The sequence below is a fragment of the Symphalangus syndactylus genome, chromosome 13 (assembly GCF_028878055.3).
Source record: "Symphalangus syndactylus isolate Jambi chromosome 13, NHGRI_mSymSyn1-v2.1_pri, whole genome shotgun sequence".
In the NCBI taxonomy this organism is placed as follows: domain Eukaryota; kingdom Metazoa; phylum Chordata; class Mammalia; order Primates; family Hylobatidae; genus Symphalangus; species Symphalangus syndactylus.
The window spans coordinates 34,542,365-34,566,519 of NC_072435.2; the positions used below are offsets into that span (position 1 = coordinate 34,542,365).

Consider the following 24,155-nt stretch of genomic DNA (forward strand, 5'->3'; position numbering starts at 1 on the left):
TCAGCTCACTGCAAGCTCCTCCTCCCAGGTTCGTGCCATTTTCCTGCCTCAGCCTCCCGAGTAGCTGGGACTACAGGCACCCGCCACCAGGCCTGGCTAATTTTTTGTATTTTTAGTAGAGACAAGGTTTCACCATGTTAGCCAGGATGGTCTTGATCTCCTGACCTTGTGATCCGCCCGCCTTGGCCTCCCAAAGTTCTAGGATTACAGATGTGAGGCACTGCGCCCGCCTCCTCCCTCCCTCTCTTTTTTTTTTTTTTTTTTTTTTTTTTTTTGAGACGGAGTCTTGCTCTGTCACCCAGGCTGGAGTGCAGTGGCGCGATCTCGGCTCACTGCAAGCTCTGCCTCCCGGGTTCACGCCATTCTCCTGCCTCAGCCTCTCCGAGTAGCTGGGACTACAGGCGCCCGCCACCACGCCCGGCTAATTTTTTGTATTTTTGGTAGAGACGGGGTTTCACCGTGGTCTCGATCTCCTGACCTCGTGATCCGCCCGCCTCGGCCTCCCAAAGTGCTGGGATTACAAGCGTGAGCCACCGCGCCCGGCTCCTCCCTCCCTCTCTCTCTTCCTTCCTTCCTTTCTTTTTTTCTGAGACGGAGTATTGCTCTGTTGCCCAGGCTGGAGTGCAGTGGCACGATCTCAGCTCACTGCAACCTCCGCCTCCTGGGTTCAAGCGATTCTCCTGCCTCAGCCTCCTGAGTAGCTGGGATCACAGGCACCCACCACCACGCCTGGCTAATTTGTGTGTGTGTGTGTGTGTGTGTGTGTGTGTGTGTGTGTGTGATGGAGTCTAACTCTGTCGTCTAGGCTGGAGTGCAATGGCATGATCTCGGTTTACTGCAACCTCCACCTCCCAGGTTCAAGCAATTCTCCTGCCTCAGCCTCCCGAGTAGCTGGGATTACAGGTGCCCACTACCAGACTCGGCTAATTTTTGTATTGTTAGTAGAGACGGGTTTCACCATGTTGGCCAGGCTGGTCTTGAACTCCTGACCTCATGATCCACCTGCCTCGGCTTCCCAAAGTGCTGGGATTACAGGCATGAGCCACTGCACCTGGCCATGACAAATTCTTTTCTTTTTTTTTTTGCTTTTTTTTTTTCAAGATGGAGTCTGGCTCTGTTGCCCAGGCTGGAATGCAGTGGCATGATCTCGGCTCACAGCAGCCTCTGCCTCCCGGGTTCAAGCGATTCTCCTGCTTCAGCCTCCCCAGTAGCTGGGATTACAGGTAGGCACCACCACACCTGGCTTTTTTATTTTTTTAATTTTTAGTAGAAACAGGGTTTTGCTGTGTCATCCAGGCTGGTCTTGAATTCCTGATCTCATGTGATCTGCCCGCCTCAGCCTCCCAAAGTGCTGGGATTACAGGTGTGAGCCACTGCGCCCGGCCCAAACTGAGACAAATTCAAGCTTTGTGGTCACATATGAATGCAAGGCATGGCTCTGTGCAGTCTTGGGTCAGTGAACCTCTCCGAACCTCCATTGTTCCACCTGTAAGATGGGGTCCTTCACAGCTCCTACCTCACAGGGTTGTGAAAACATCGTCCTTGTTGGGCACTTAGTAAGTTAACTCATGCTTTCACCTGGCAAACTTTTTTTTTTTTTTTTGAGACAGAGTCTTGCTCTGTTGCCCAGGCTGGAGTGCAGTGGCGCTATCTCGGCTCACTGCAAACTCCACCTCCCGGGTTCACGCCATTCTCCTGCCTCAGCCTCCCGAGTAGCTGGGACTACAGGCGCCCACCACCGCGCCCGGCTAATTTGTTTTTGTATTTTTAGTAGAGATGGGGTTTCACCGTGTTAGCCAGGAAGGTCTTGATCTCCTGACCTCGTGATCCGCCCACCTCGGCCTCCCAAAGTGCTGGGATTACAGGCGTGAGCCACCGCGCCCGGCCCCTGGCAAACGTTTATTGCCTTAGTGATGACAGAATGAGCAAAGTCACGCTTGTCAAGGACCCCCCCAAACTGTGCCTGGCACTTTGCCAACAGCACAGGACTCAAGACCCATTTCTTAATCACATGGCAGTTGGGAGGCAGATTCTGCTGTTAGTCCCATTTGACACACGCAGAAATGGAGAATGGGCAGCAGGTGTGATGTTGGAGGAAGACCAGGGCCCAGGGGCAGGGGCTGCAGCCGTGACCCACTGACCCAGGGCCTGGGCAGGACTGGAGGCCACAGGACTGGACTTTGAGGCCACTGTAGCCCAGGTAAATGAGGCTCTCATTGGCAGGGCCTGGCTCCCCACCAGGCAGGCAGACAGGCGGGCGAAAGAGAAGGCAGAATCCCAGGGCCCAGCTCAGATCTTCTCCACGTAGTTTCCTGGGAAAAGGCCCTCCTGGCCGTGAAGCCGGCCCTTCCACCAGCCCGAGGAATCTGTGGGAGACAGGAAAGCTTGAGGTGCCCCTAGCTGGCCCTGGAGAAAGATCTCATGCCTGCTCTGTCCGTCTTGTTCATGGGGACTCCCTATGTTGTCCAGGCTGGTCTTAAACTCCTAGGCTTAAGCCGTCCTCCTGCCTCAGCCTCCCAAAGCGCTGGGATTACAGGTGTGAGCCACTGTATCCGGCCATTTCTACTCTTAAAAGGTTTTTTTGTAAATCTTTTGTAGAGATGGGGTCTTGCTAGGTTGCCCAGGCTTGTCTCAAACTCCTGACCTCAAATGATCCTCCTGCCTCGGCCACCGAAAGTGCTGGGGTTACAGGCATGAGCCACCTCGCCCATCTGTTCTCTCTGTTCTCCCGTGGAGAGGGTTTGCAGTGGTGAGGTCTGCCTGGCGATGTCAGGGTTCTTTTTTTTTTTTGAGATGGAGTCTCGCTCTGTCGCCCAGGCTGGAGTGCATTGGTGCAATCTCGGCTCACTGCAAGCTCCGCCTCCCAGGTTCACGCCATTCTCCTGCCTCAGTCTCCCGAGTAACTGGGACTACAGGCGCCCGCCACCACCCCCGGCTAATTTTTTGTATTTTTAGTAGAGACGGGGTTTCACCGTGATAGCCAGAATGGTCTCGATCTCCTGACCTTGTGATCCGCCTGCCTCGGTCTTCCAAAGTGCTGGGATTACAGGCGTGAGCCACCGCGCCCGGCCGATGTCAGGATTCTTACCACTCCCCTCACCCCAGCTTCTGCCCTGGTACACACACCTTCCATGAGGATCTCGATGACTTCGTTCACGTTGAAGCTCAGCTCGTCCACATCTTGGCCCACGTATTGGTACAGGGCCCGGCACCTAGGGCCATGTGTCCGAGGCTGGGGCTTGGGTCGGCCCACACCAGGCACTGGCCGTTGCCCCACGCTGCGCTTCCTCTGCATGCTGTGGGCACAGGGGGTTTGAGTCACAGCCCCAGACACTCCCTTACCCACTGCCTACCTCCTGGGGCTGCCCTCCCACCCCACCTACCCGGCCATGCCCTGGTCAGGCACGTTGAGGAATTCTGTGTTGCGCTCTGAGGGCGGATGTGCCCGGGGTCGTCTGCTGGCTCCCAGGGATGTGGACGGAGGGCCCCGGGGAGGCCTGTGGGTGCCCCCTCCAGACATGATCTCCAGGGGCAGGGGGCCCCCTCTGGCAGAGGGGGGCACCCCATTGCGATCCATGCCTGTGGCAGAAGCAAGGATGCAGACATGTATTAGGGTGATGCTAGGAGGATTTGAGGAGGACTTGGCTGCAAGTTCTCAGTCTGAGGGAGGTGACTGCCACACTTTCAACCCAGTGTGGTAAGGATTGGGCCAGACGGAGGGACTCTGGAACTACAAGGGCCTAGACAGAAGCTTTTTTTTTTTTTTTTTTTGAGACGGAGTCGCGCTCTGTCGCCCAGGCTGGAGTGCAGTGGCGCTATCTCGGCTCACTGCAAGCTCCGCCTCCCGGGTTCACGCCATTCTCCTGCCTCAGCCTCTCCGAGTAGCTGGGACTACAGGCGCCCGCCACCACGCCCGGCTAATTTTTTGTATTTTTAGTAGAGACGGGGTTTCACCGTGGTCTCGATCTCCTGACCTTGTGATCCGCCCGCCTCGGCCTCCCAAAGTGCTGGGATTACAAGCGTGAGCCACCGCGCCCGGCCCCAACAGAAGCTTTTTTAAGCATAATTTTAAAATTATTTTTTACTTTTTTTTTTTTTGAGACGGAGTCTTGCTCAGTTGCTCAGGCTGGAGTGCAGTAGCACGATCTTGGCTCACTGCAAGCTCCGCCTCCTGGGTGCACGCTATTCTCCTGCCTCAGCCTCCCTAGTAGCTGGGACTACAGGCACCCACCACCACGCCTGGATAATTTTTTTTGTATTTTTAGTAGAGATGGAGTTTCACCATGTTAGCCAGGATGGTCTCAATCTCCTGACCTTGTGATCCGCCCGCCTGGGCCTCCCAAAGTGCTGGGATTACAGGCGTGAGCCACCGCGCCTGGCCAATTATTTTTTCCTTTTGTTTATTTTGAGACATGGTCTCACTCTCGCCCAGGTTGGAGTGCAGTGGTACAATCGTAGCTCACTGCAACTCTGACCTCCTGGGCTCAAGCAATCCTCCCTCCTTAGCCTCCTCTTAAGGGGAGCTGGGACTACAGGTATACTCCACTATGCCCAGTTGATTTTTATAATTTTTAAAGTAGGGATGGGGTCTCACTATGTTGCCCAGGCTGGTCTCAAACTCCTGGCCTCAAGCAATCCTCCCACTTCAGCCTCCCAACATGCTGGTTTTACAGGCATGAGCCACTGTACTTGGCTTTATTTATTTTTTATTTGTTTAGAGATAGGGTCTTGCTCTGTGGCCCAGGATGGAGTGCAGCAGTGAGATCATAGCTCACTGCAGCCTCCAACTCCTAGGCTCATGATATTCTCCCCTCTCAGCCTCCCAAATAGCTGGGACTACAGGCACACACCACCATGCCCAGCTAATTTAAAAAGAATTTTTAGGCTGCACATGGTGGCTCACGCCTGTAATCCTAGCACTTTGGGAGGCCAAGGGGGGTGGATCACAAGGTTTGGAGTTCAAGACAAGCCTGGCCAACAGAGTGAAACCCCGCCTCTACTAAAAATACAAAAATTAGCCAGGCATGGTGGTGTGTGCCTGTAGTCCCAGCTACTCGGGAGGCTGAGGCAGGAGAATTGCTTCAATCCGGGAGGTGGAGGTTACAGTGAGCCGAGATCACACCACTGCACTGCAGCCTGGGCAACAGAGCAAGACACCATCTCAAAAAAAAAAAAAAAAAAAAAGCCGGGCGCGGTGGCTCACACCTGTAATCCCAGCAGTTTGGGAGGCCGAGGTGGGTGGATCACGAGGTCAGGAGTTTGAGACCAGTCTGGCCAACATGGTGAAACCTTGTCTCTACTAAAGATAAAAAAAAAATTAGCTGGGTGTGGTGGTGCATGCCTGTAATCCCAGCTACTAGGGAGGCTGAGGCAGGAGAATCTCTTGAACCCAGAAGGTGGAAGGTTGCAGTGCGCTGAGACCGCACCATTGCACCCCAGCCTGGGCAACAGGGCTAGACTCTGTCTCAAAAAAAAAAAAAAAAAAAATCTAGGCGTGGTGGCACACGCCTGTAGTCCCAGCTAATCAGGAGACTGAGGCAGGAGAATCGCTTGAACCCAGGAGGTGGATGTTGCAGTGAGCCAAGATCGTACCACTGCACTCCAGCCTGGGTGATAGAGCAAGACTGTCTCAAAAAAAAAAAAAAAAAAAGAATTTGTAGTAGAGATGGGATCTTGCTATGTTGCCCAGGCTGATCTTGAACTCAAGTGATCCTCCTGCCTTGGCCTACCAAAAGTGCTTGGATTACAGGTGTGAACCATCCCGCCTGGCCAGAAGCGGCTTTGCAGGGGCAAGTTTCCCTCCTCCTATCCTCTGTTGGAGGGCTTCTGTGGGTAAGTCTTGGTGGATACATAAGAGCTCAACAAATGGAATGGGAATTTGAGAGAGAAGCAGAGAAAACGGTCCAAAGGCCTGGAGGTAAGAATAAATTTGGTGAGTTGGGAAAATAAGATGTAGTTTGAGGCCAGGCGCCGTAGTTTGAGCTCATGCTTGTTAATCCCATCACTTTGGGAGGTCGAGACGGGCGAGTCACCTGAGGTCAGGAGTTCGAGACCAGCCTGGCCAACGTGGTGAAACCCTGTCTCTACTATAACGATACAAAAATTAGCCGGGCGTGGTGGCGGGTGCCTGTAATCTCAGCTACTCGGGAGGCTGAGGCAGGAGAATTGCTTGAATCCAGGAGGCGAAGGTTGCAGTGAGCCAAGATCGCGCCACTGCACCCCAGCCTGGGAGACAGAGTTGGACTTCATCTCAAAAAAAAAAAAACAAAAAAAGATGTAGTTTACAGGGCAGGAGTGTAGGGTAGGAGGATAGCTGGGTTTGGGTTTTGAAGGGCTCTGAATGCCAAATTAAGTTTAGCCTTTATTCTGCGGGAGATGTGGAGCTATGGAGAGTTCTGGACAGAGAAGTGAGTGGTAAACTGTGTTTGTTAGATTTCGTTTGCTGAAGGTCTGGCTTAGGCCATGGGACCCACAACAGACAAGGGAAGATAGCAAGGGACGCAGCTCCTCACCTCTGGGGGGCGCAGGGGCCGCCCGGGTAGGGGCCTGGGACGACCTCCGAGGTTTTCCCTTGGCCATTCCCTTCCGCGTAGGCTCTGAAAGAAGAGTGTCAGGGATTTGAGTGATAGACAGACCACGCTCTTTGCTCCGCCCACAAGTCTAGTCCATTCTGAGGCTCCGCCGCACCCCGCCCCCTCAGGCTCTCCCATTAGCACCGCCCCTTAGGTAAAGGTACACTGGCTCCGCCCACTAATTGGCCTCGCCCCCAAGGGCCCAACACCTCACTGGCCTTGCTCTTTGGGCCCGCCCACTTTAGGACACGCCTTCATCACTACCCGGTTCCAGGGTTGCCGCTTTGACAGCACCCTTCTACATTTCTCGCCCCCTCATTGGTCATGTCTTCTCCTTTACAGTCTTTCTCTCTCTCTAGACCCGCCCCTTCCTTGCTGTTGCCCACTCAGGCCCCGCCCCACTGTTTTGATTGGTTTCCTCCATGGCACGTCCCTCCTCCACATTTCACGCCCACTAATTGGTTGTGGCCTTTCTTTAAAAGTCTCTCTGGCCGGGCGCAGTGGCTCACGCCTGTAATCCCAGCACTTTGGGAGGCCGAGGCGAGTGGATCATGAGGTCATGAGTTCAAGACCAGCCTGGCCAAGATGGTGAAACCCGTCTCTACTAAAACTACAAAAATTAGCTGGGCGCGGTGGCAGGCGCCTGTAATCCCAGCTACTCGGGAGGCTGAGGCAGGAGAATCGCTTGAACCCGGGTGGCGGAGGTTGTGGTGAGCCAAGATCGTGCCACTGTACTCCAGCCTGGGCGACAGAGTGAGACTCCGTCTCAAAAAACAAAACAACAACAACAAAAAAACTCAAAAAAGTCTCTCTCTCCCTCTCTCTGTAGACCCTCCCCTTCCTGGCCTTCGTCCACTCTTAACCAGCCTCGCTGGCCCCGCCCCCGCCCCTTCATTGGTCCGCTCTCTTTCCCCGCCCCCTCTGCCCTAGTTCCGCGCAGACTCACTGGAGCTCTTGGGCAGCCCATCGCCCACGCTGACCGTGAGGGTCCGACCGCCAACCTTGAGCACTGCCAAGTCGCCGAAGCCGCGGGAGAAGGTGACGCTGCGGGTGCCGCCACCGCCCCAGCCCTCCTTCTTCACCCGAAACTGTAGTCTATGAGGAGAGAAGAAAGCTTGGGGGCGCTGGCCAGGGTCATCCGCCCCACACCACTCTCTCTGGTCCGGGGCAGGGGCGGGGCCGGGGCCGGGGCCGAAGCGCAGTTCGGCCGGGTCGGTGGGGCGGGAGAGGGTGCGCCGCGCCGAGACCACCCCGAGATGGTGCTGGGGTTGGCGGGGCCGTACGTGTCGCTGAAGGTGAGGGGCAGGGGCCTCCGCGTCGCCTCCTCGAAGCGCTTGCACAGAAGGCTGACAAACTCGGTCTTGAAGACGCTCTCCAGGAAGCTGTCGGCGGCGTCCTCTTGGAGGATGAAGAAGTCGTCCTGTCGCGTGCTGGGGAGGGGCGGGTGAGAGCGTCAGGTGGGACACAGGTGAGGGCGACAGGTGAGAGTGACAGATGAAGGTGGCTGAAGGTGGATTTAGCGAAGGGTCAGTTAAGGGCCAAGTCAGGGGTGACCAGGTAGGAGAAAAAGGGGGATATGGCAAGGAGTGGAAGAGGTGGTTACAGAAGAGAGCCAGGTGAGGTCTAGTAAGAGGGTAAGGTGCAGGACAGAAGCTTTTGGCACCTAAGGATCATGAGCGTAGGGGGCAGGTGAACATGACAGGTGGGGCCAAGAGAGGGCTACAGGCATGGCACCAGGTAAGATTGTCAGGGTAACAGACGGGGTCACTAGAATGAAGGCAGCCAGGGGACAGGTGAGAGTGACTGTGCGGCAGGTAGGGACCTAGCTTCACCTGAGGGAGACTCCCCGCAGAGCCTGGATGTCCAGCTTCTTCTTCAAGACTTCACACACCTGGCCCTTCTCAGGTCCCTTCTTCACTTTCTCTCGCCCAATCACATACACACACTTGGGCGTCAGGATCAAGTCCCGCTTGATGGGCTGTGGGGATGCAGGATTAGAGGTGAGTGCCTGTAGCCTGGCCAGCCTGGCCACAGAGGATCCACCCCAGGCAGAGGGATGGTGCTGGCAGGTCAGGTGAGGAAGGTGGGAGCCCTCCAGGTGAAGGTGTATGAGGCGTCTGTTTTGTAGACAGGGTCTCACTCTGTCGCTCAGGCTGGAGTGCAGTGGTGCCTTCATAGCTCACTGCAACCTCCCCCTCCTGGGCTTGAGTGATCCACCTGCCTCAGCCTCCTGAGTAGCTGGGACCACAGGTGCAGACCACCATGCCCAGCTAATTTTGGTATTTTTTGTAAATTCAGGGTTTTGCCCTGTTGCCCAGGCTGGTCTTGAACTCCTGAGCTCAAGCAAACTGTCCTCCTTGGCCTCCCAAAGGGTTGGGATTACAGGTGTGTGCCACCAGCCTGGCCATGAGTTGTTACATAAGAAACAGAAGGAGGGCTGGGCACAGTGGCTCGCACCTGTAATCCCAGCATTTTGGGAGGTCGAGGCGGGCGGATCATGAAGTCAGGAGTTTGAAACCAGGCTGACTAACATGGTGAAACCCCGTCTCTACTAAAAATACAAAAATTAGCTGGGTGAGGTGGTGGGCACCTGTAGTCCCAGCTACTCAGGAGGCTGAGACAGGAGAATCGCTTGAACCCAGGAGGCTGAGGTTGCAGTGAGCCCAGATCCTGCCACTGCACTCCAGCCTGGGTGACAGAGAGAGACTCTGTCTCAAAAACAAACAATAACAGATCGGGTGTGGTGGCACATGCCTGTAATCCCAACACTTTGGGAGGCTGAGGGGCAGATCATGAGGTCAGAAGATTGAGACCATCCTGGCTAACACCATGAAACCCCATCTGTACTAAAAATACAAAAAATTAGCTGGGCGTGGTGGCACATGTCTGTAGTCCCAGCTACTCGGGAGGCTGAGGCAGGAGAATCGCTTGAGCCTGGGAGGCAGAGGTTGCAGTGAGCCGAGGTTGTGCCACTGCACTCCAGCCTGGGCGACATAACAAGATTCTGACTCAACACACACACACAAAAGAGCAAAACTCTGTCTCAGAAAAACAAAAACAAAAAAACAAGGAGGTCAGATGGGAATGTGTTGGTTGGTTGGTTGGCTAGAAAAGGGTGTTTGGGTCAGTGAACAGGTGCTGGGTAGGTAAGGCACCTGCTGGACATGGGTTCCCAGGCCAGATGAGGGCACTTAGACCAGGTGAAAGTACTTGGGTCATGTGACTGTAGCCAGCTTAGGTAAAGGTATTATGGTTCAGGTGAGGGTGTACAAGTCACGTAAATAGGAGTATCTGGATCATGAGAGGAAGTGAGCAGGTGTGTATCTGAACTCTTAACAGTTTGTACAGGAAGGCAGGTGAGGGTGTACCTGGTAGAAGGGTGAATGTGCAAGCCGGTTGAGCTGGCCTGCGGTCAGAGTTCTCTGGGTCTAGTGGGGATACCTGTCTCGGTGAAAACATTTTAGGTGATGGTATACAGGTCACCTGAGAGGGCATACCTGCCACACAGACCTGTCCAAAGCAGGTGTGTGGATCAGGTGAAGGTACCCAATACTGTATGTCTGGTATGTGAGGTTGTACAGATCATGTGAGGAGGCACCTGCCACATAAACTTGTCCAAGGTAGGTGAGGGTGTCCAGGCCATATGAGACTATCCATCCAGGTGAAGATGGTATATAGGTGATCTCAGTGTGTACCTGCCACACATAGGCCTCTCTAAGGTGGGGTAGGGTGACTTACTGGGCTAGGTGACTGTCTGGGACATGAGATATGGGTCAAGTGAGTATGTACCTGGCCCGCCCAGGTACAGATGAGGGTAAACAGGCCAAGTCTGGGTGTACCTGTGGACAGGAGAGTCCAGGCTAGGTTATTAGAGTACACCTAGGTTCAGGGCTGTCTGGGGCAGAAGAGGATGTGTCTGTTGGTGGAGGTGCCCAGCTGTCTATGCCAAGCATGAATGCACGGGTCAGGTGGTGTATCTCTGTAGACAGCATGTACCTATGGACTAGGCTGCCTGGGCCAGGTGGGAGTGTACCTGTGGACAGGTGTATCTGGGCCAGGTGAAGGTATATCTAATTTCCAGGTTGAAGGTAGAGTGTACCTAATGGATGGGCATGTCTAGGATAGGCGAGGGTGACCCCGTGGTTGGGGCTTCTGGACAAGGTGAATGAATGTGTGATTGTTGAGAGATGCATCTGGCCAGGTGAGGGTGTATCTGACAGGTGTGTCTGGGCTACAAGTTCATGTTTGATGGACAGCTGTGTCTGCTATACTTCAGTGTATACCTGTGGGCAGGTGTGTCTGTACCAGGTAAGGATGTACCTGTGATGGAGCAGATTGATCTAGGCTGGGAGATAGATACCTGTGGGCAGGTGTGCCTGGGCCAGGTGAGGATATACCTGTGATGGAACAGATGGATCTAGGCTGGGGGATAGATACCTGTGGATAGGTGTGTCTGTGCCAGGTGAGGATATACCTGTGATGGAACAGATGGATCTAGGCTAGGGGATATCTGGCTGTGGGCAGGTGCATCTGGGCCAGGTGAGGGTGCCAGGCTGTAGCCAGGGTCTTGCTGTGCCCACCCACTAGTGTCTCACCTTGAAGCGGCGGTCGTACTTGGTGACCGAGTCGGCGAAGTCCACCCGCTCCCTCTTGCCCAGGAACTGACGCAGCTCGGGCCGCTCTTCCAGCCCCAGGTAGTCCCCGACGAAGTTCCGATTGATGCTGTTGCGCCTCCGCTCCTTCTTGTTCAGCAGGATGTTGGAAGCTGTGGGGACAGAGGGTGGAGGGCAGAGCTCCTGACACAGCTCCTCCAGGTCCTTGTGCCCCCACCCCGCGCCATTTACCCAAAGCCTCTCACCTTCCTCCCTCATCTCCTCGTACTTCCGGACAGCCACGTGGCGCCGCCAGGCCTTCTGGATGGTTCGGGCAAAGCCGTCGAACTTTCGCTCTCGCACCTCCTCCAGGAGGAAAAGCTGGGCGGGGGTCGTGGAGGGCAAGAGTGAGTCCTGGTGTCTCCCCAGGGGCTGCAGTTCCGGGTTTTCCCTGGGCTCACCCTACTCACACGCTTTTGCTCACCCACCCCAACACGTGCTAATTTTTTTTTAAGAGGCAGGGTCTTTCTAGTGACACTCGTTCAAAAAGAAAAGAAGAAAAAGGGGCTGGGCACAGTGGCTCACGCCTGTAATCCTAGCACTTCGGGAGGCCGAGGCGGGTGGATCACCTGAGGTCAGAAATTTGAGACGAGCCTGACTGACATAGTGAAACCCCATCTCTACTGAAAATACAAAAAGAAATTAGCCGGGCATGGTGGTAGATGCCTGTGATCCCCGCTACTCGGGAGCCTGAGGCAGGAGAATCACTTGAACCCAGGAGGCAGAGGTTGCAGTGAGCTGAGATCACGCCATTGCACTCCAGCCTGGACAACAAGAGCGAAACTCCATCTCAAAAAAACAAAAAACAAAAATAAAAACAAAAAAAGCTGGTTGCTCACGCCTATAATCCCAGCACTTTGGGAGGCTGAGGTGGGAAGATCACCCGAGGTCAGGAGTTTGAGACCAGCCTGATCAACATGGAGAAACCCCGTCTTTACTAAAAATGTAAAATTAGCCAGGCATGGTGGCACATGGCTGTAATCCCAGCTACTCAGGAGGCTGAGGCAGGAGAATCACTTGAACCTGGGAACTGGAGGTTGCGGTGAGCCGAGATTGTGCCATTGCACTCCAGCCTGGGCAGCAAGAGCAAAACTTCATCTCAAAAAAAGAAAAAGATAGGGTCTCGCTCTGTCACCCAGACTGGAGTGTGGTGGCGCATTCACAGCTCACTGCAGCTTCAACCTCTTGGGTTCAAGTGATCCTCCCACCTCTGCCTCCTGAGTAGCTGGGACTACAGCTGTGAGCCACCATGCCCAGCTAATTTTGTAGTGACATGGTCTTGCCACGTTGCCCAGGCTGGAAAAATTTTTATCTTCCTCCAAATGACTGGACCTCCCTGTGGTTCTCTCCCCATGTGGGGTACACACTTCTGCGTTACATGATAACAGTAGGTCACTAGCTTCAGATCACAGCTGTGCCACTTACTACCTGTGTGCTCTTGCAAGAAACAGTATAATGTCACGGTTTCTCACACTGTTACTATACACCATCCATGAGGTACACTCCCGTGTCAGAGACGGTAGAAATAGGAACCAGTGTGCATCTTGGAAACCCAATAAAACACAGTAAATATGAAAATGTGGCTGGGCGCAGTGGTTCATGCCTGTAATCCCAGCACTGTGGGAGGCCAAGGTGGATGGATCACCTGAGGTCAAGAGTTTGAGACCAGCCTGGCCAACATGGTGAAACCCCGTTTCTACTAATAAGACAAAAATTAGCCGGGTGTGGTGGCGCACGCCTGTCATCCCAGCCACGCGGGAGGCTGAGGCAGGAGAATCGCTTGAACCCGGGAGGTGGCGGTTGCAGTGAGCGGAGATCGCGCCACTGCACTCCAGCCTAGGCGACAGAGCAAGACTCAGTCCCCTGACCCCCGACCCCTGAAAAAAGGAAAGAATGAAACTCCATCTCAAAAAAAAAAAAAAAAAAGAAAAAGAAAATCTGATGTGTAGGACTGTGATGTGACTGGCAGCTGTGTGGTTGGGCAGTGTACAACCTGCACAGCCATCTGTGGCAGGCCCAGAAAGGAAGCTTTTGCAGGAAGCAGAGAAAAGGGTTTTGAGTTGTAAGAGTCTAGACCCAGAGAGGACATAGAGAATGAATTACATTACAGTAAGTCAAAGTGCAAACTCTAAAAGGAATGTCTGTTCATTTGGAATAATAGCAGGTGAACAAGGTGAGGAACCTACTGGATATTAAAATACTGTAAATCTATAGTAATAAAAACAATAGCATGCCTGTCAGAGAATAGAACGATTAACTGGAATAGGGCAGATGCTTGAGAAACATCCTAATTCAAAGAGAAACTGTGATCAAAGGAACAATATTGTCAATTAGTGAAGATGGGAAATAATGCAAATATAGGCCAGGTGCGGCGGCTCATGCCTCTAATCCCAGCACTTTGGGAGGCTAAGGTGGGAGCATTGTTGAGCCCAGGAGTTCAAGACCAGCCTGGGCAACAGAAAGACCCCGTCTCTACAAAAAATAAAAATTAGCCGAGGGTGATGGCATGCATGTGTAGTCCCAGCTATTTCGGAGGGTGAGGTGGGAGGATTCTTTGAGCCCAGGAGGTTGAGGCTGCAGTGAGCTATGATTGTGCAACTCTACTCCAGCCTGGGAGAGAGAGTGAGATCCTGTCTCAGAAAAAAAAAAAAAAAATATATATATATATAAAATATATATACACACACACATACATATTTATATATGTGTATATATGTATATGTATATATATGTATATGTGTATATGTATATATATATACACACACACGCGCACACACACACAATTGGGCTTTATTTAGAAAAATTAGCACTTCACCCACAGTGCTTTCACAAGTCCATAGATAGCACATTGCTGCTAAGAGCCTTGCTGCCCGCTCTGCCGACCAAAATAGTTTTAATTTTTTCAGAAACAGGGTCTTGCTCTGTTTCCCAGGCTGGAGTGCAGTGGTGCGATCTCGGCTCCCGGGCTCAAGGGATCCTCCCACCTCAGCCGCTCAAGCAGCTGGGACTAAAGGCACATGCCACCATGCCCGGCTAATTATTGTATTATTATTGTTATTTTTTGGTAGAGAGGTAGAGATGGGGTTTTGCCATGTTGCCCAGGCTGATCTGGAACTCCTGGGCTCAAGCAATCCACCAGCCTTGACCTCCCAAAGTGCTGAGATTACAGGCATGAGCCAGCGTGCCCAGCCTCAGATTCTTCTTTTTTTTTTTTTGAGATGGAGTCTTGCTGTCGCTCAGGCTGGAGTGCGGTGGCGCGATCTCGGTCTCCTGGGTTCACGCCATTCTCCTGCCTCAGCCTCCCAAGTAGCTGAGGCACCCGCCACCACGCCTGGCTAACTTTTTTGTATTGTTTTAGTAGAGACGGGGTTTCACCGTGTTAGCCAGGATGGTATCAATCTCCTGACCTCATGATCCGCCCACCTCGGCCTCCCAAAGTGGTGGGATTACAGGCGTGAGCCAGCGCGCTCAGCCTCAGATTCTTCTTTAAAACCTTTAGAGAGTATGGCCATGCCAACACCTTGATTTTGGACTTCTGAGCTGCAGAACTGTGAGAGAATAAATTGCTGTTGTGTTAAGCCATGGAGTTTGTGGTACTTTGTTTCAGCCGTCCCAGGAAACTATTATAATATACCTAGGATGCTGGGCCACAAAGGCCAACAGGCAGATAAAATGTTTGAAGATGGCCCAAACCATGTTCATAAGAAAATCAAAATAGGGGCCAGGTGCGGTGGCTCATGCCCATGATCCCAGCACTTTTGGAGGCTGAGGTGGGCAGATCACTTGAGATCAGGAGACCAGCCTGGCCAACAGGGTGAAAACCCATCTCTACTAAAAACACAAAAATCAGCTGGATGTGGTGGCGGGTGCCTGTAATTCCAGCTACTTGGGAGGCTGAGGCAGGAGGATTGCTTGAACCAGGAAGGTGGAGGTTGCAGTGAGCCAAGATTGTGCCATTCCACTTTAGCCTGGGTGACAGAGCGAGACTCTGTCTAAAAAAAAACGAAAAGATTCATCCCAACATAAATGCATTTTTGGTTGAGAAAGGCTCCAACTCCATTAAGCTAATTTAATTTCTTCATTACTTTTTAAATATAGCACAGTTAAACTGTTGGCTATTTTTCTTCTCTTTTCTTTTCTTTTCTTTTTTTTGGAGTCTCACTTTGTCCCCCAGGCTGGAGTGCAGTGGTGCAATCTCAGCTCACTGCAACCTCTGCCTCCCAGGTTCAAGCAATTCTCCTGCCTCAGCCTTCCAGGTAGCTGGGATTACAGGCACGTGTCACCATGCCTGGCTTATTTTGTATTTTTAGTAGAGATGGGGTTTCCCCATGTTGGCCAGGCTGGTCTCGAACTCCTACCCTCAAGTGATCCGCCACCTTGGCCTCCCAAAGTGCTGGGATTACAGTTGTGAGCCACTGCGCCTGGCCTTTTCTTCTATTTTCATTTTACTAATTTTTTTTTTTGAGATGGAATCTCGCTCTGTTGCCCAGGCTAGAGTACAGTGGTGCAATCTCGGCTCACTGCAACCTCTGCCTCCTGGGTTCAAATGATTCTCCTGCCTCAGCCTCCTGAGTAGCTGGGATTACAGGTGCGCACCACCACACTCAGCTAATTTTTTGTATTTGTAGTAGAGACGGGGTTTCACCCTGTTGGTCAGACTGGTCTTGAACTCCTGACCTCGTGATCCACCCGCCTCAGTTTCCCAAAGTGTTGAGATTACAGGCATGAGCCACCGCGCCTGGCTTATTTTACTAAAATTAAATTACTGTTGCCCAGGCTAGAGTGCAGTGGCACGATCTTGGCTCACTGCAACCTCTGCCTCCTGGGTTAAAGTGATTCTCCTGCCTCAGCCTCCTGAGTAGCTGGGATTACAGGTGTGCACCACCATGCCCGGCTAATTTTTGTACTTTTAATAGAGAAGGGGTTTCACCATGTTGGCCAGGCTGGTCTCGAACTCCTGATCTCAAATGATCCACCTGCCTCAGCCTCCCAAATTGCTGGGATTACAGTTGTGAGCCACTGTGCCTGGTCAGTAAAGTTACTTTCATCAGGATCATTTTCTTTCTTTTATAAATATTCAGTCTGTCTTTGTTGTTGATGTTCTTATAAGATTTTACCATTAAGCATCTGCTGTTGTGAATTTCATTATTTCTACCCCATTTATCTTCTCCAAATCAAAATCTATAGACTGAAATTTTTGTCTAAATTAAATTTTACTTTATATAGTCTTTTCTGGTGATAGTTATTTTTCTTTTTCTTTTTTTTTTTTGTTTTTGAAACGGAGTCTCGCTCTTTCACCCAGGCTGGAGTGCAGTGGTGCGATCTCGGCTCACTGCAGGCTCTGCCCCCCGGGGTTTCACGCCAATCTCCTGCCTCAGCCTCCCACATAACTGGGACTACAGGCGCCCGCCACCTCGCCCGGCTAATTTTTTGTATTTTTAGTAGAGACAGGGTTTCACCGTGTTAGCCAGGATGGTCTCGATCTCCTGACCTCGTGATCTGCCCGCCTCGGCCTCCCAAAGTGCTGGGATTACAGGCGTGAGCCACCGCGCCCAGCCTATTTTTCTTTTTTCTTTTTGTCTTTTGTAGAGACAGGGTCTCACTATGTTTCCCAGGCTGGTCTCGAACTCCTGGCTTCAAACCATCCTCCTGCCTCAGCCTCCCAAAGCACTGATATTATAGGCATGAGCTACCATACCTGATCTGGTGCTAGTTTTATTTTGCCTTTTTTCTGTTCTATGTCAAATTTTTTGGTCTGTTTCTTCCAGAGTGTCTGTCTCAGTCTCTCTCTCAATCACAGTCTTTCTTAATCTCTCGCTGAGTCTCTTCAGTCTCTTATTTTCAGTCTATTAATCTCTCAATTGCTTTCTCAGTCTCTCTCTCTCAGTCTGTTTCTCAGTCAATCTATCAATCTTTTTATTTATTTATTTATTTATTTATTTTTATTTTTTGAGACGGAGTCTCGCTCTGTCGCCCAGGCTGGAGTGCAGTGGCGCGATCTCGGCTCACTGCAGGCTCCGCCCCCCGGGTTCCCGCCATTCTCCTGCCTCAGCCTCTCTGAGTAGCTGGGACTACAGGCGCCCGCCACCACGCCCGGCTAATTTTTTGTATTTTTTTTAGTAGAGACGGGGTTTCACCATGGTCTCGATCTCCTGACCTTGTGATTCGCCCACCTCGGCCTCCCAAAGTGCTGGGATTACAAGCGTGAGCCACCGCGCCCGGCCTCAATCTTTCTCTCAATCTCTGTCTCCCTCTGTCTCTCTGAGTTCCTCTCTATACCTTTCTCTCTCTTCCCGTCTCCCTCCTTCTCTGCCTGTCCCTCAAACACACTCACCGACTCTGGGTTCTTGACAAAGACCTTGGTGCTCCCCATCTGGTACTGGTCGGGCTCCATGTTGACCGCCCGAAGCAGGTGCTGGACGCCCTGGCGTTCGTCCCCACGCCACCGCGGCCACGTCTCGGGGGTCAGAATGGCATACCTGGGGGCGGAGGGCTGAGGTGTGGGAGTGCTCGTAGCAGACAGGCCTGGCTGGGCGTTCTGATGAGGGGGATGGCGAGGGCGGGGGTGGAGGGCTCCTCACCTCTGCAGGAACTTGGCAAACTGGCGGCGGTAGGCGAAGCCGGCTCTGCGCACCCTGATGTTCTCCTTCAGGCCCAGGTATTCTACCTGGTGCTTGACCCTAGTGGGGAGGGTAGGCTGAGTCCCCTCGGGGTGGGGAGTCACCAGTACTGGGGATGGGTGGGAGGTGCTGGAGGTGGGGGGCCTGGGGGTATCTGGATTCATGCTGGGGGAAGTTTGGGGGGTGAGTTCTGTGGTCTGGGGGGGCTTCAGGGGTCAGTCTGGGGACTGAGGGGAGGGATCTTGTCCTGATCGTCCCTTCTGGGGTCAGTTCTGCAGGTGGGGGATTGTGGGAGGGGCTGTGCTAGTCCCTGGGTCATCCTACAGGAGGTCAGGGAGGTGTCTAGGTCAGTTCTAGGGGTAACTGCAGGGCCTGGGGGGGATGAATCTTGGATTGGTTGGCGGGGGGATCACCTGTTCTCCTCCCAGTCTCGGGGCCTCTTGGTCTCGTTGGGTTTGATGCAGCGGATGTAGTGGGGTGTGCACCTCATCAGCGTGGCCACCAGGTCGTTGGCTTGTTTCTGAGGCAGAAGCGAAGGCAGGGGTGGGTGGGGGGCACAGAGATGGGACCCTCTGGCCCCTTCTTTTCTCCACCCTAGATACAGTCCCAACAGACAGAGACTGGGGGTGGGTGAGGGCTGGTAACAGATAAGCCACAGGGGCCAGATGTCCCTGGTCTGTGTGCACCTCCACTAGTGCACACCATGCTAGTGGGACTGATGTGGGGTGTCTGCCTGACCCTCGAGCCCAAGACAAGGAGCTCTCACGTCTACCGCACTCACCACTTAGCTTGGCACATAGTAAGTGCTCAGTAAATGTTTGCTGAGTGAGTAATAGAGCACTTATGAGAGCATTTCTTTTTGTCCTTTAGGGAGATAGGTACCTTGGGTGTTTGTTTTTTTGTTTTGTTTTGTTTTGTTTTGAGATGGAATTTTGGTCTGTCACCCAGGCTGGAGCGCAGTGGTGCCATCTTGGCTCACTGCAACCTCCACCACCTGGATCCAAGAGATTCTTCTGCCTCAGCCTCCCAAGTAGCTGGGATTACAGGCATGTGCCACCAAACCTGGCTAATTTTTAGTAGAGGCGGGGTTTTGCCATGTTGGTGAGGCTGGTCATAAACTCCTGACCTCAGGTGATCCATCTGCCTCCGGTTCCCAAAGTGTTGGGATTACAGGCATGAGCCACCGTGCCTGGCTGGGTGATTTTTTTTGAGACAGGGTCTTGCTCTGTCACTCAGGCTGGAGTATAGTGGCGCCGTGATAGTTCACTGTAGCCTCAGCCTCCTGTGCTCAAGTGATCCACTGCCTCAGCCTCCGGAGTAGCTGGGATTACAGGTCTGAGCCACTGTGCCTGGCTGAGACAGGTACTTTGGAGGTAGGGAAACTGTGTGTATGCCTGAGAGGTGTGCCTTGGATTTTGCATTTTGTTTTGTTTTTATTTTTATTTGGAGACAAAATCTTGCTCTGTTGCCCAGGCTGGAGTGCAGTGGCGTGATCTTGGCTTACTGCAACCTCCATCTCCCAGGTTCAAGTGATTCTCCCATCTCAGCCTTCTGAGTAGCTGGGACTACAGATACGTGCCACCACACCCAGCTCCTCTTTTTTTTTTCTATTTTTAGTAGAGACGGGGTTTCACCATGTTGGCCAGGCTGGTCTTCAACTTCTGATCTCAGGTGATCCACCTGCCTCAGCCTCCTAAAGTCCTGGGATTACAGGCTTGAACCACTGTGCCTGGCTTGCATTTTATTTTATTTTATTTTATTTATTTATTTATTTAAGACAGAGTCTTGCTCTGTCACCCAGGCTGGAGTGCAGTGGCATGATCTCGGCTCACTGCAACCCCCATCTCCCAGGTTCAAGCAATTCTCCTGCCTCATCCTCCTAAGTAGGTGGGACTACAGGCACATGCCGGCTAATTTTTGTATTTTTTGTAGAGATGGGGTTTCACCGTGTTGGCCAGGCTGGTCTCGAACTCCTGACTTCAAGTGATCTGTCTGACTCGGCCTCTCAAAGTGCTGGGATTACAGGTGTGAGCCACTGCTCCAGGTCTGATTTTTTTTTTTTTTTTTTTTTTAAGAGACAGGGTCTCACTTTGTTCCCAGGCTGGAGTGCAGGGATGCAATCATGGCTCACTGCAACCTTGACCTCCTGAGCTCAACTGATCCTCCTGCCTCAGCCTCCCGAGTAGCTGGGACCCCAGGTATGCACTACCATGCTTGCATTTTTAATTTATTTTTTGTAGAGACAGGGTCTTGTTTTATTGCCCAGACTAGAGTTGTTGTCACATTCATAGTGACAGAATGGTGAGTGCCAGGGACTTGGAAAGCAGATAGGGGGTATTTCATGGGGACACAGTTCCAGTTTGGGAAGATGAGAAAGTTTTGGAGATGGGTAGTGGTGATGGTTGCACAACCATGTGAATGCGCTTAATACCACTGAGCTGTGACCTTAAAACTGGTTAAAATATTCTTAGATAGGCCGGGCACAGTGGCTCACGCCTCTAATCCCAGCACTTCGGGAGGCTGAGGCGGGAGGATCACCTGAGCTCAGGAGACCAGCCTGGCCCACATGGCGAAACCCCATGTCTACTGAAAATACAAAATTAGGCTGAGCACGGTGGCTCATGCCTGTAATCCCAGCACTTTGGGAGGCTGAGGCGGGCGGATCACCTGAAGTTGGGAGTTCGAGAACAGCCTGGCCAACATGGTGAAATCCCGTCTCTACTAAAAATACAAAATTAGCCGGGCATGGTGGTATATGCCTGTAATCCCAGCTACTCAGGAGGCTGAGGCAGGAGAATCACTTGAACCCGGGAGGCAGAGGTTGCGGTGAGCCAAGATCACGCCATTGCACTCCAGCCTAGGCAACAAGAGTGAAACTCCATCTCAAAACAAACAAACAAACAAAAAAACCCAACAAACCCCAAATTAGCTGGGTGTGGTGGCGTATGCTTGTAATCCCAGCTACTTGGGAGGCTGAGGCAGAAGAATTGCTTGAACCTGGGAGGCGGAGGTTGCAGGGGGCCCAGATTGTGCCACTGCACTCCAGCCTGGGTGACAGAGCAAGACTCTGTCTCAAAAAAAAAAATTTATTGGATATTATTAAGATGGTAAATTTTATGTCATGTCATGTATATTTTATCACAAATTTAAAAAAATGGTAAATGACTAAAGATGAAACAAAAATGTGTTAGGATAGTGGTCCACTTCTGCATTGAAGGTGTTGATGGAGACCTCCAAGAAGCTGGTTCAAGCCCCCTAAACCCAGAGCTGGAGGAAGACCCTGCTGAACAGATGACATCACAGACAGAGGCAAAAGCCCAGGATTGGTGGACAGACAGACATTGGAATGAGAGAAACAGAGTCCGGACCCCAGGCAGGGTGGAACTCAGCCCTCCCCAGGCCCACCTCCCCGTTGTACACCCCAGGCCCACCTTGATCTTGGAGCCGGCGGTGCTGGGGCGCCCCTTCTTGTCTCCATCCAGCTTCTCAGGGAAGAGCATCCGGAGGAAGGCCCTGGGTAGGAGAGGGGAGAGGAGGAGTTGGAGGTATGGCTGGACCTTGGGGTGCCCTCCTCCAGGGGTGGGGCAGCCTCAATGCCACAATGCAAAATATGGTTCTCTCAGTGTGGAGGGGAGCTGTGATGGGTGAGATGCAGAGGGTTGGTTTTTTTGTTTGTTTTTTGAGACAGGTTGCTTTGTCCTCCAGGTTGGGGTGCATTGGTGCGATCATAGGAACTGCAGCCTGGAACTCCTAGGCTCAAGCCAATGTGTGAGTGTATTGAATGCCACTGAATTGTACATTTTATTTTATCTTATTTTATTGTGTTTATTTATTTATTTATTTCATTTGTTTTTTTCTTTGTCACAAAAAGGGAACAACGTGGATAAATTGTACATTTTAAAATGGTTAATAAGGCTGGGTGTGGTAGTGCACGCCTGTAATCCCAGCACTTTGGGAGGCTGAGTGGGTGGATCACCTGAAGACAGGTGAGATAAGCCTGACCAACATGGTGAAACCCAGTCTCTACTAAAAATACAAAAATTAGCTGGGCATGATGGTGGGCGTCTATAATCCCAGCTACTCGGGAGGCTGAGGCAGGAGAATCGCTTGAACCCAGGAGGTGGAGGTTGCAGTGAGCTGAGATCGTGCCACTGCACTCCAGCCTGGGCGGCAGGGTAAGAGACACTGTCTCAAAAAGAAAAAAAAAAAATTGGATTGTGGTGATAGTTGCACAATTCTGTGAATTTGCTAAACGTCATTGATTTAGACACTGCTTAAAGTGGGTGGATTTAATGGTTAGCGCTGCTGAAACCCTAATGTGCACATGGATCCCTGGGAGGCGTGGGTACATCCTGGTTTAAAGATCAGGTTAGATTCAGATAGTTCTAAACCTGATTGTTCAGATTCAGATAGTTCAGAATCAGATGCAGATTCTGATTCTGGAGGTCTGGGGCGGAGTTTGAGATTCTGCTTTTTCTTTCCCCTCAGAGGTAAGGTCTGTTGCCAAGGCTGGAGTGCAGTGGCGCAGTCACGGCTCACTGCAGCCTCCACCTCCTAGGCTCAAGTGATCCTTCCATCTCAGCCTCCCGAGTAGCTGGGACTATAGGCATGCGCCACCACACCCAGCTAATTAATTAATTAAGTATTATTATGTTTGCTGGCAGAGTAGACAAGTATAAAAAAAAAGAATTTTTTTTTAAGAGACAGGGGTCTTGCTATGTTGCCCAGGCTGGTCTTAAACTTGGGACCTCCAGTGATCCTTCTGGCTAGGGAGATTCTGCATTGGAAATAAGGCCCAAAGATGTCCAGGTTGCTGGTCTAGTAACCACATGTCAAACACTTTAAGGATCCCCGACTTACTACTTTACACCTAATACTACGTTCTTTGTGTTTTTTTTTGTTTTTTTTTTTTTTTTGAGACAGAATCTCCCTCTGTCACCCAGGCTGGAGTGCAGTGGCGCAATCTTGGCTCATTGCAACCTCTGCCTCCTGGGTTCAAGCGATTCTCATGCCTCCGCCTTCTGAGTAGCTGGAATTACAGGTGCGTGCCACCATGCCTAGGTAATTTTTATAATTTTAGTAGAGACAAGATTTTGCCATGTTGCCCAGGCTGGTCTCAAACTCTTGGCCTCAAGTGATTTGTCCACTTCGGCCTCCCAAAGTGCTGGGATTGTAGGCATGAGCCACCGCGCCTGGCCTCTGGAGTTACCCTTTACCTCAGTCCATAGTTACTTTTCTACTAGTCCATAGAAACACCATCCTGGCTGCACAGCCACTTCCCTAGAGTTTGTGGCGAGATGGCAGCTCTGGGGAAGATGGGGTGGTGCCCCGGTCCTCCCTCCATCCCCTTGGGGGGTTGTAGCCAGAGGTCCCCGTGCCCGGGACCACTCACTGCTCACTGGTCTGCATCAGCTCTATGAGGTCGGAGAAGAGAACGTCTCGGTTCCTCTCGCAGAAGCCGCTGACATCGTAGGAGACCTGGAGGGGACAGTGAGGGACTGAGAGACCTGGCTGGGAGGGTGGGCGTGGGGTGCTTACAGCCCAGGTGGTCAAGGGTTTCCTGGGGCCTGCTGTGGGGTGAGAGGATCAGGGAGTGTCTACAGCGCTGGCTGGCGGGTATCTACAGTTCAGAATAGGGGATGGGGGGCGGGCTTCCTGGAGGGCTGATGTTCAAGTTGAGGTTAGAGAATCGTGGCTGTATCCCAGGTCAGAGGTAAGGGGAGGTGGGGGTTACAACCTAGATGAGCCGGGAGAGAGCTGCAGCTTGCATCACAGGCCGGGGGGCAGTGAAAGTTATAGCTCAGATTGGTGGGTGTGGGGCTGCAGCCTGGGTGGGGGGTCCCTGGGAGTCAGAGGTTAGATTGGATATCTGTGACCTGGTCAATCGGGGGCCAGTGCAGGGGGCCTGTGTCAGGAGGGTAACAGCCCTGGCTCAGGGATCCCTGGGGGCCCTTCAGCCAGGGTTGGGGGCTGGAGCTGCTACCTTGGGGCTCTCTGTAGTTCCGAGCAGGGCTTTTGCAACCCTGGCTGAGGGAACATGGGAGCTCCAGCCCTTTTTGTTTGTTTGCTTTTTTTTTTTTTTTTTTTTTTGGAGACAGAGTCTTGCTCTATCACCCAGGCTGGAGTGCAATGGCACGATCCCAGCTCACTGCAACCTCCACCTTCCGGGATCAAGCGATTCTCCTGTCTCAGCCTCCCGATGAGCTGGGATTACAGGCGTGTGCCACCACACCTGGCTAATTTTTTTTTATTTTTAATAGAGACGGGGTTTCACCATGTTAGCCAGGATGGTCTCGATCTCCTGACCTTGT

The 24,155-nt window shown here is 52.3% G+C and overlaps 1 protein-coding gene across 1 annotated transcript in view; it reads right to left on the reverse strand.

The window, feature by feature from the left end:
- Positions 1-1,240: 1,240 nt before the first annotated feature.
- Positions 1,241-24,155, reverse strand: part of MYO1F (myosin IF) — a 59,213-nt gene continuing 36,298 nt past the window's right edge. The window contains 17 exon segments of the mRNA XM_055236889.2: positions 1,241-2,366; positions 3,127-3,296; positions 3,384-3,465; positions 3,468-3,486; positions 3,489-3,523; positions 3,526-3,579; positions 6,513-6,596; positions 7,519-7,667; positions 7,856-8,002; positions 8,405-8,550; positions 11,168-11,337; positions 11,431-11,545; positions 17,559-17,703; positions 17,806-17,904; positions 18,258-18,364; positions 21,276-21,357; positions 23,237-23,322. Of these exon segments, the coding sequence (XP_055092864.1) occupies positions 2,290-2,366; positions 3,127-3,296; positions 3,384-3,465; positions 3,468-3,486; positions 3,489-3,523; positions 3,526-3,579; positions 6,513-6,596; positions 7,519-7,667; positions 7,856-8,002; positions 8,405-8,550; positions 11,168-11,337; positions 11,431-11,545; positions 17,559-17,703; positions 17,806-17,904; positions 18,258-18,364; positions 21,276-21,357; positions 23,237-23,322 (1,767 nt within the window). The 3' untranslated portion in view covers positions 1,241-2,289.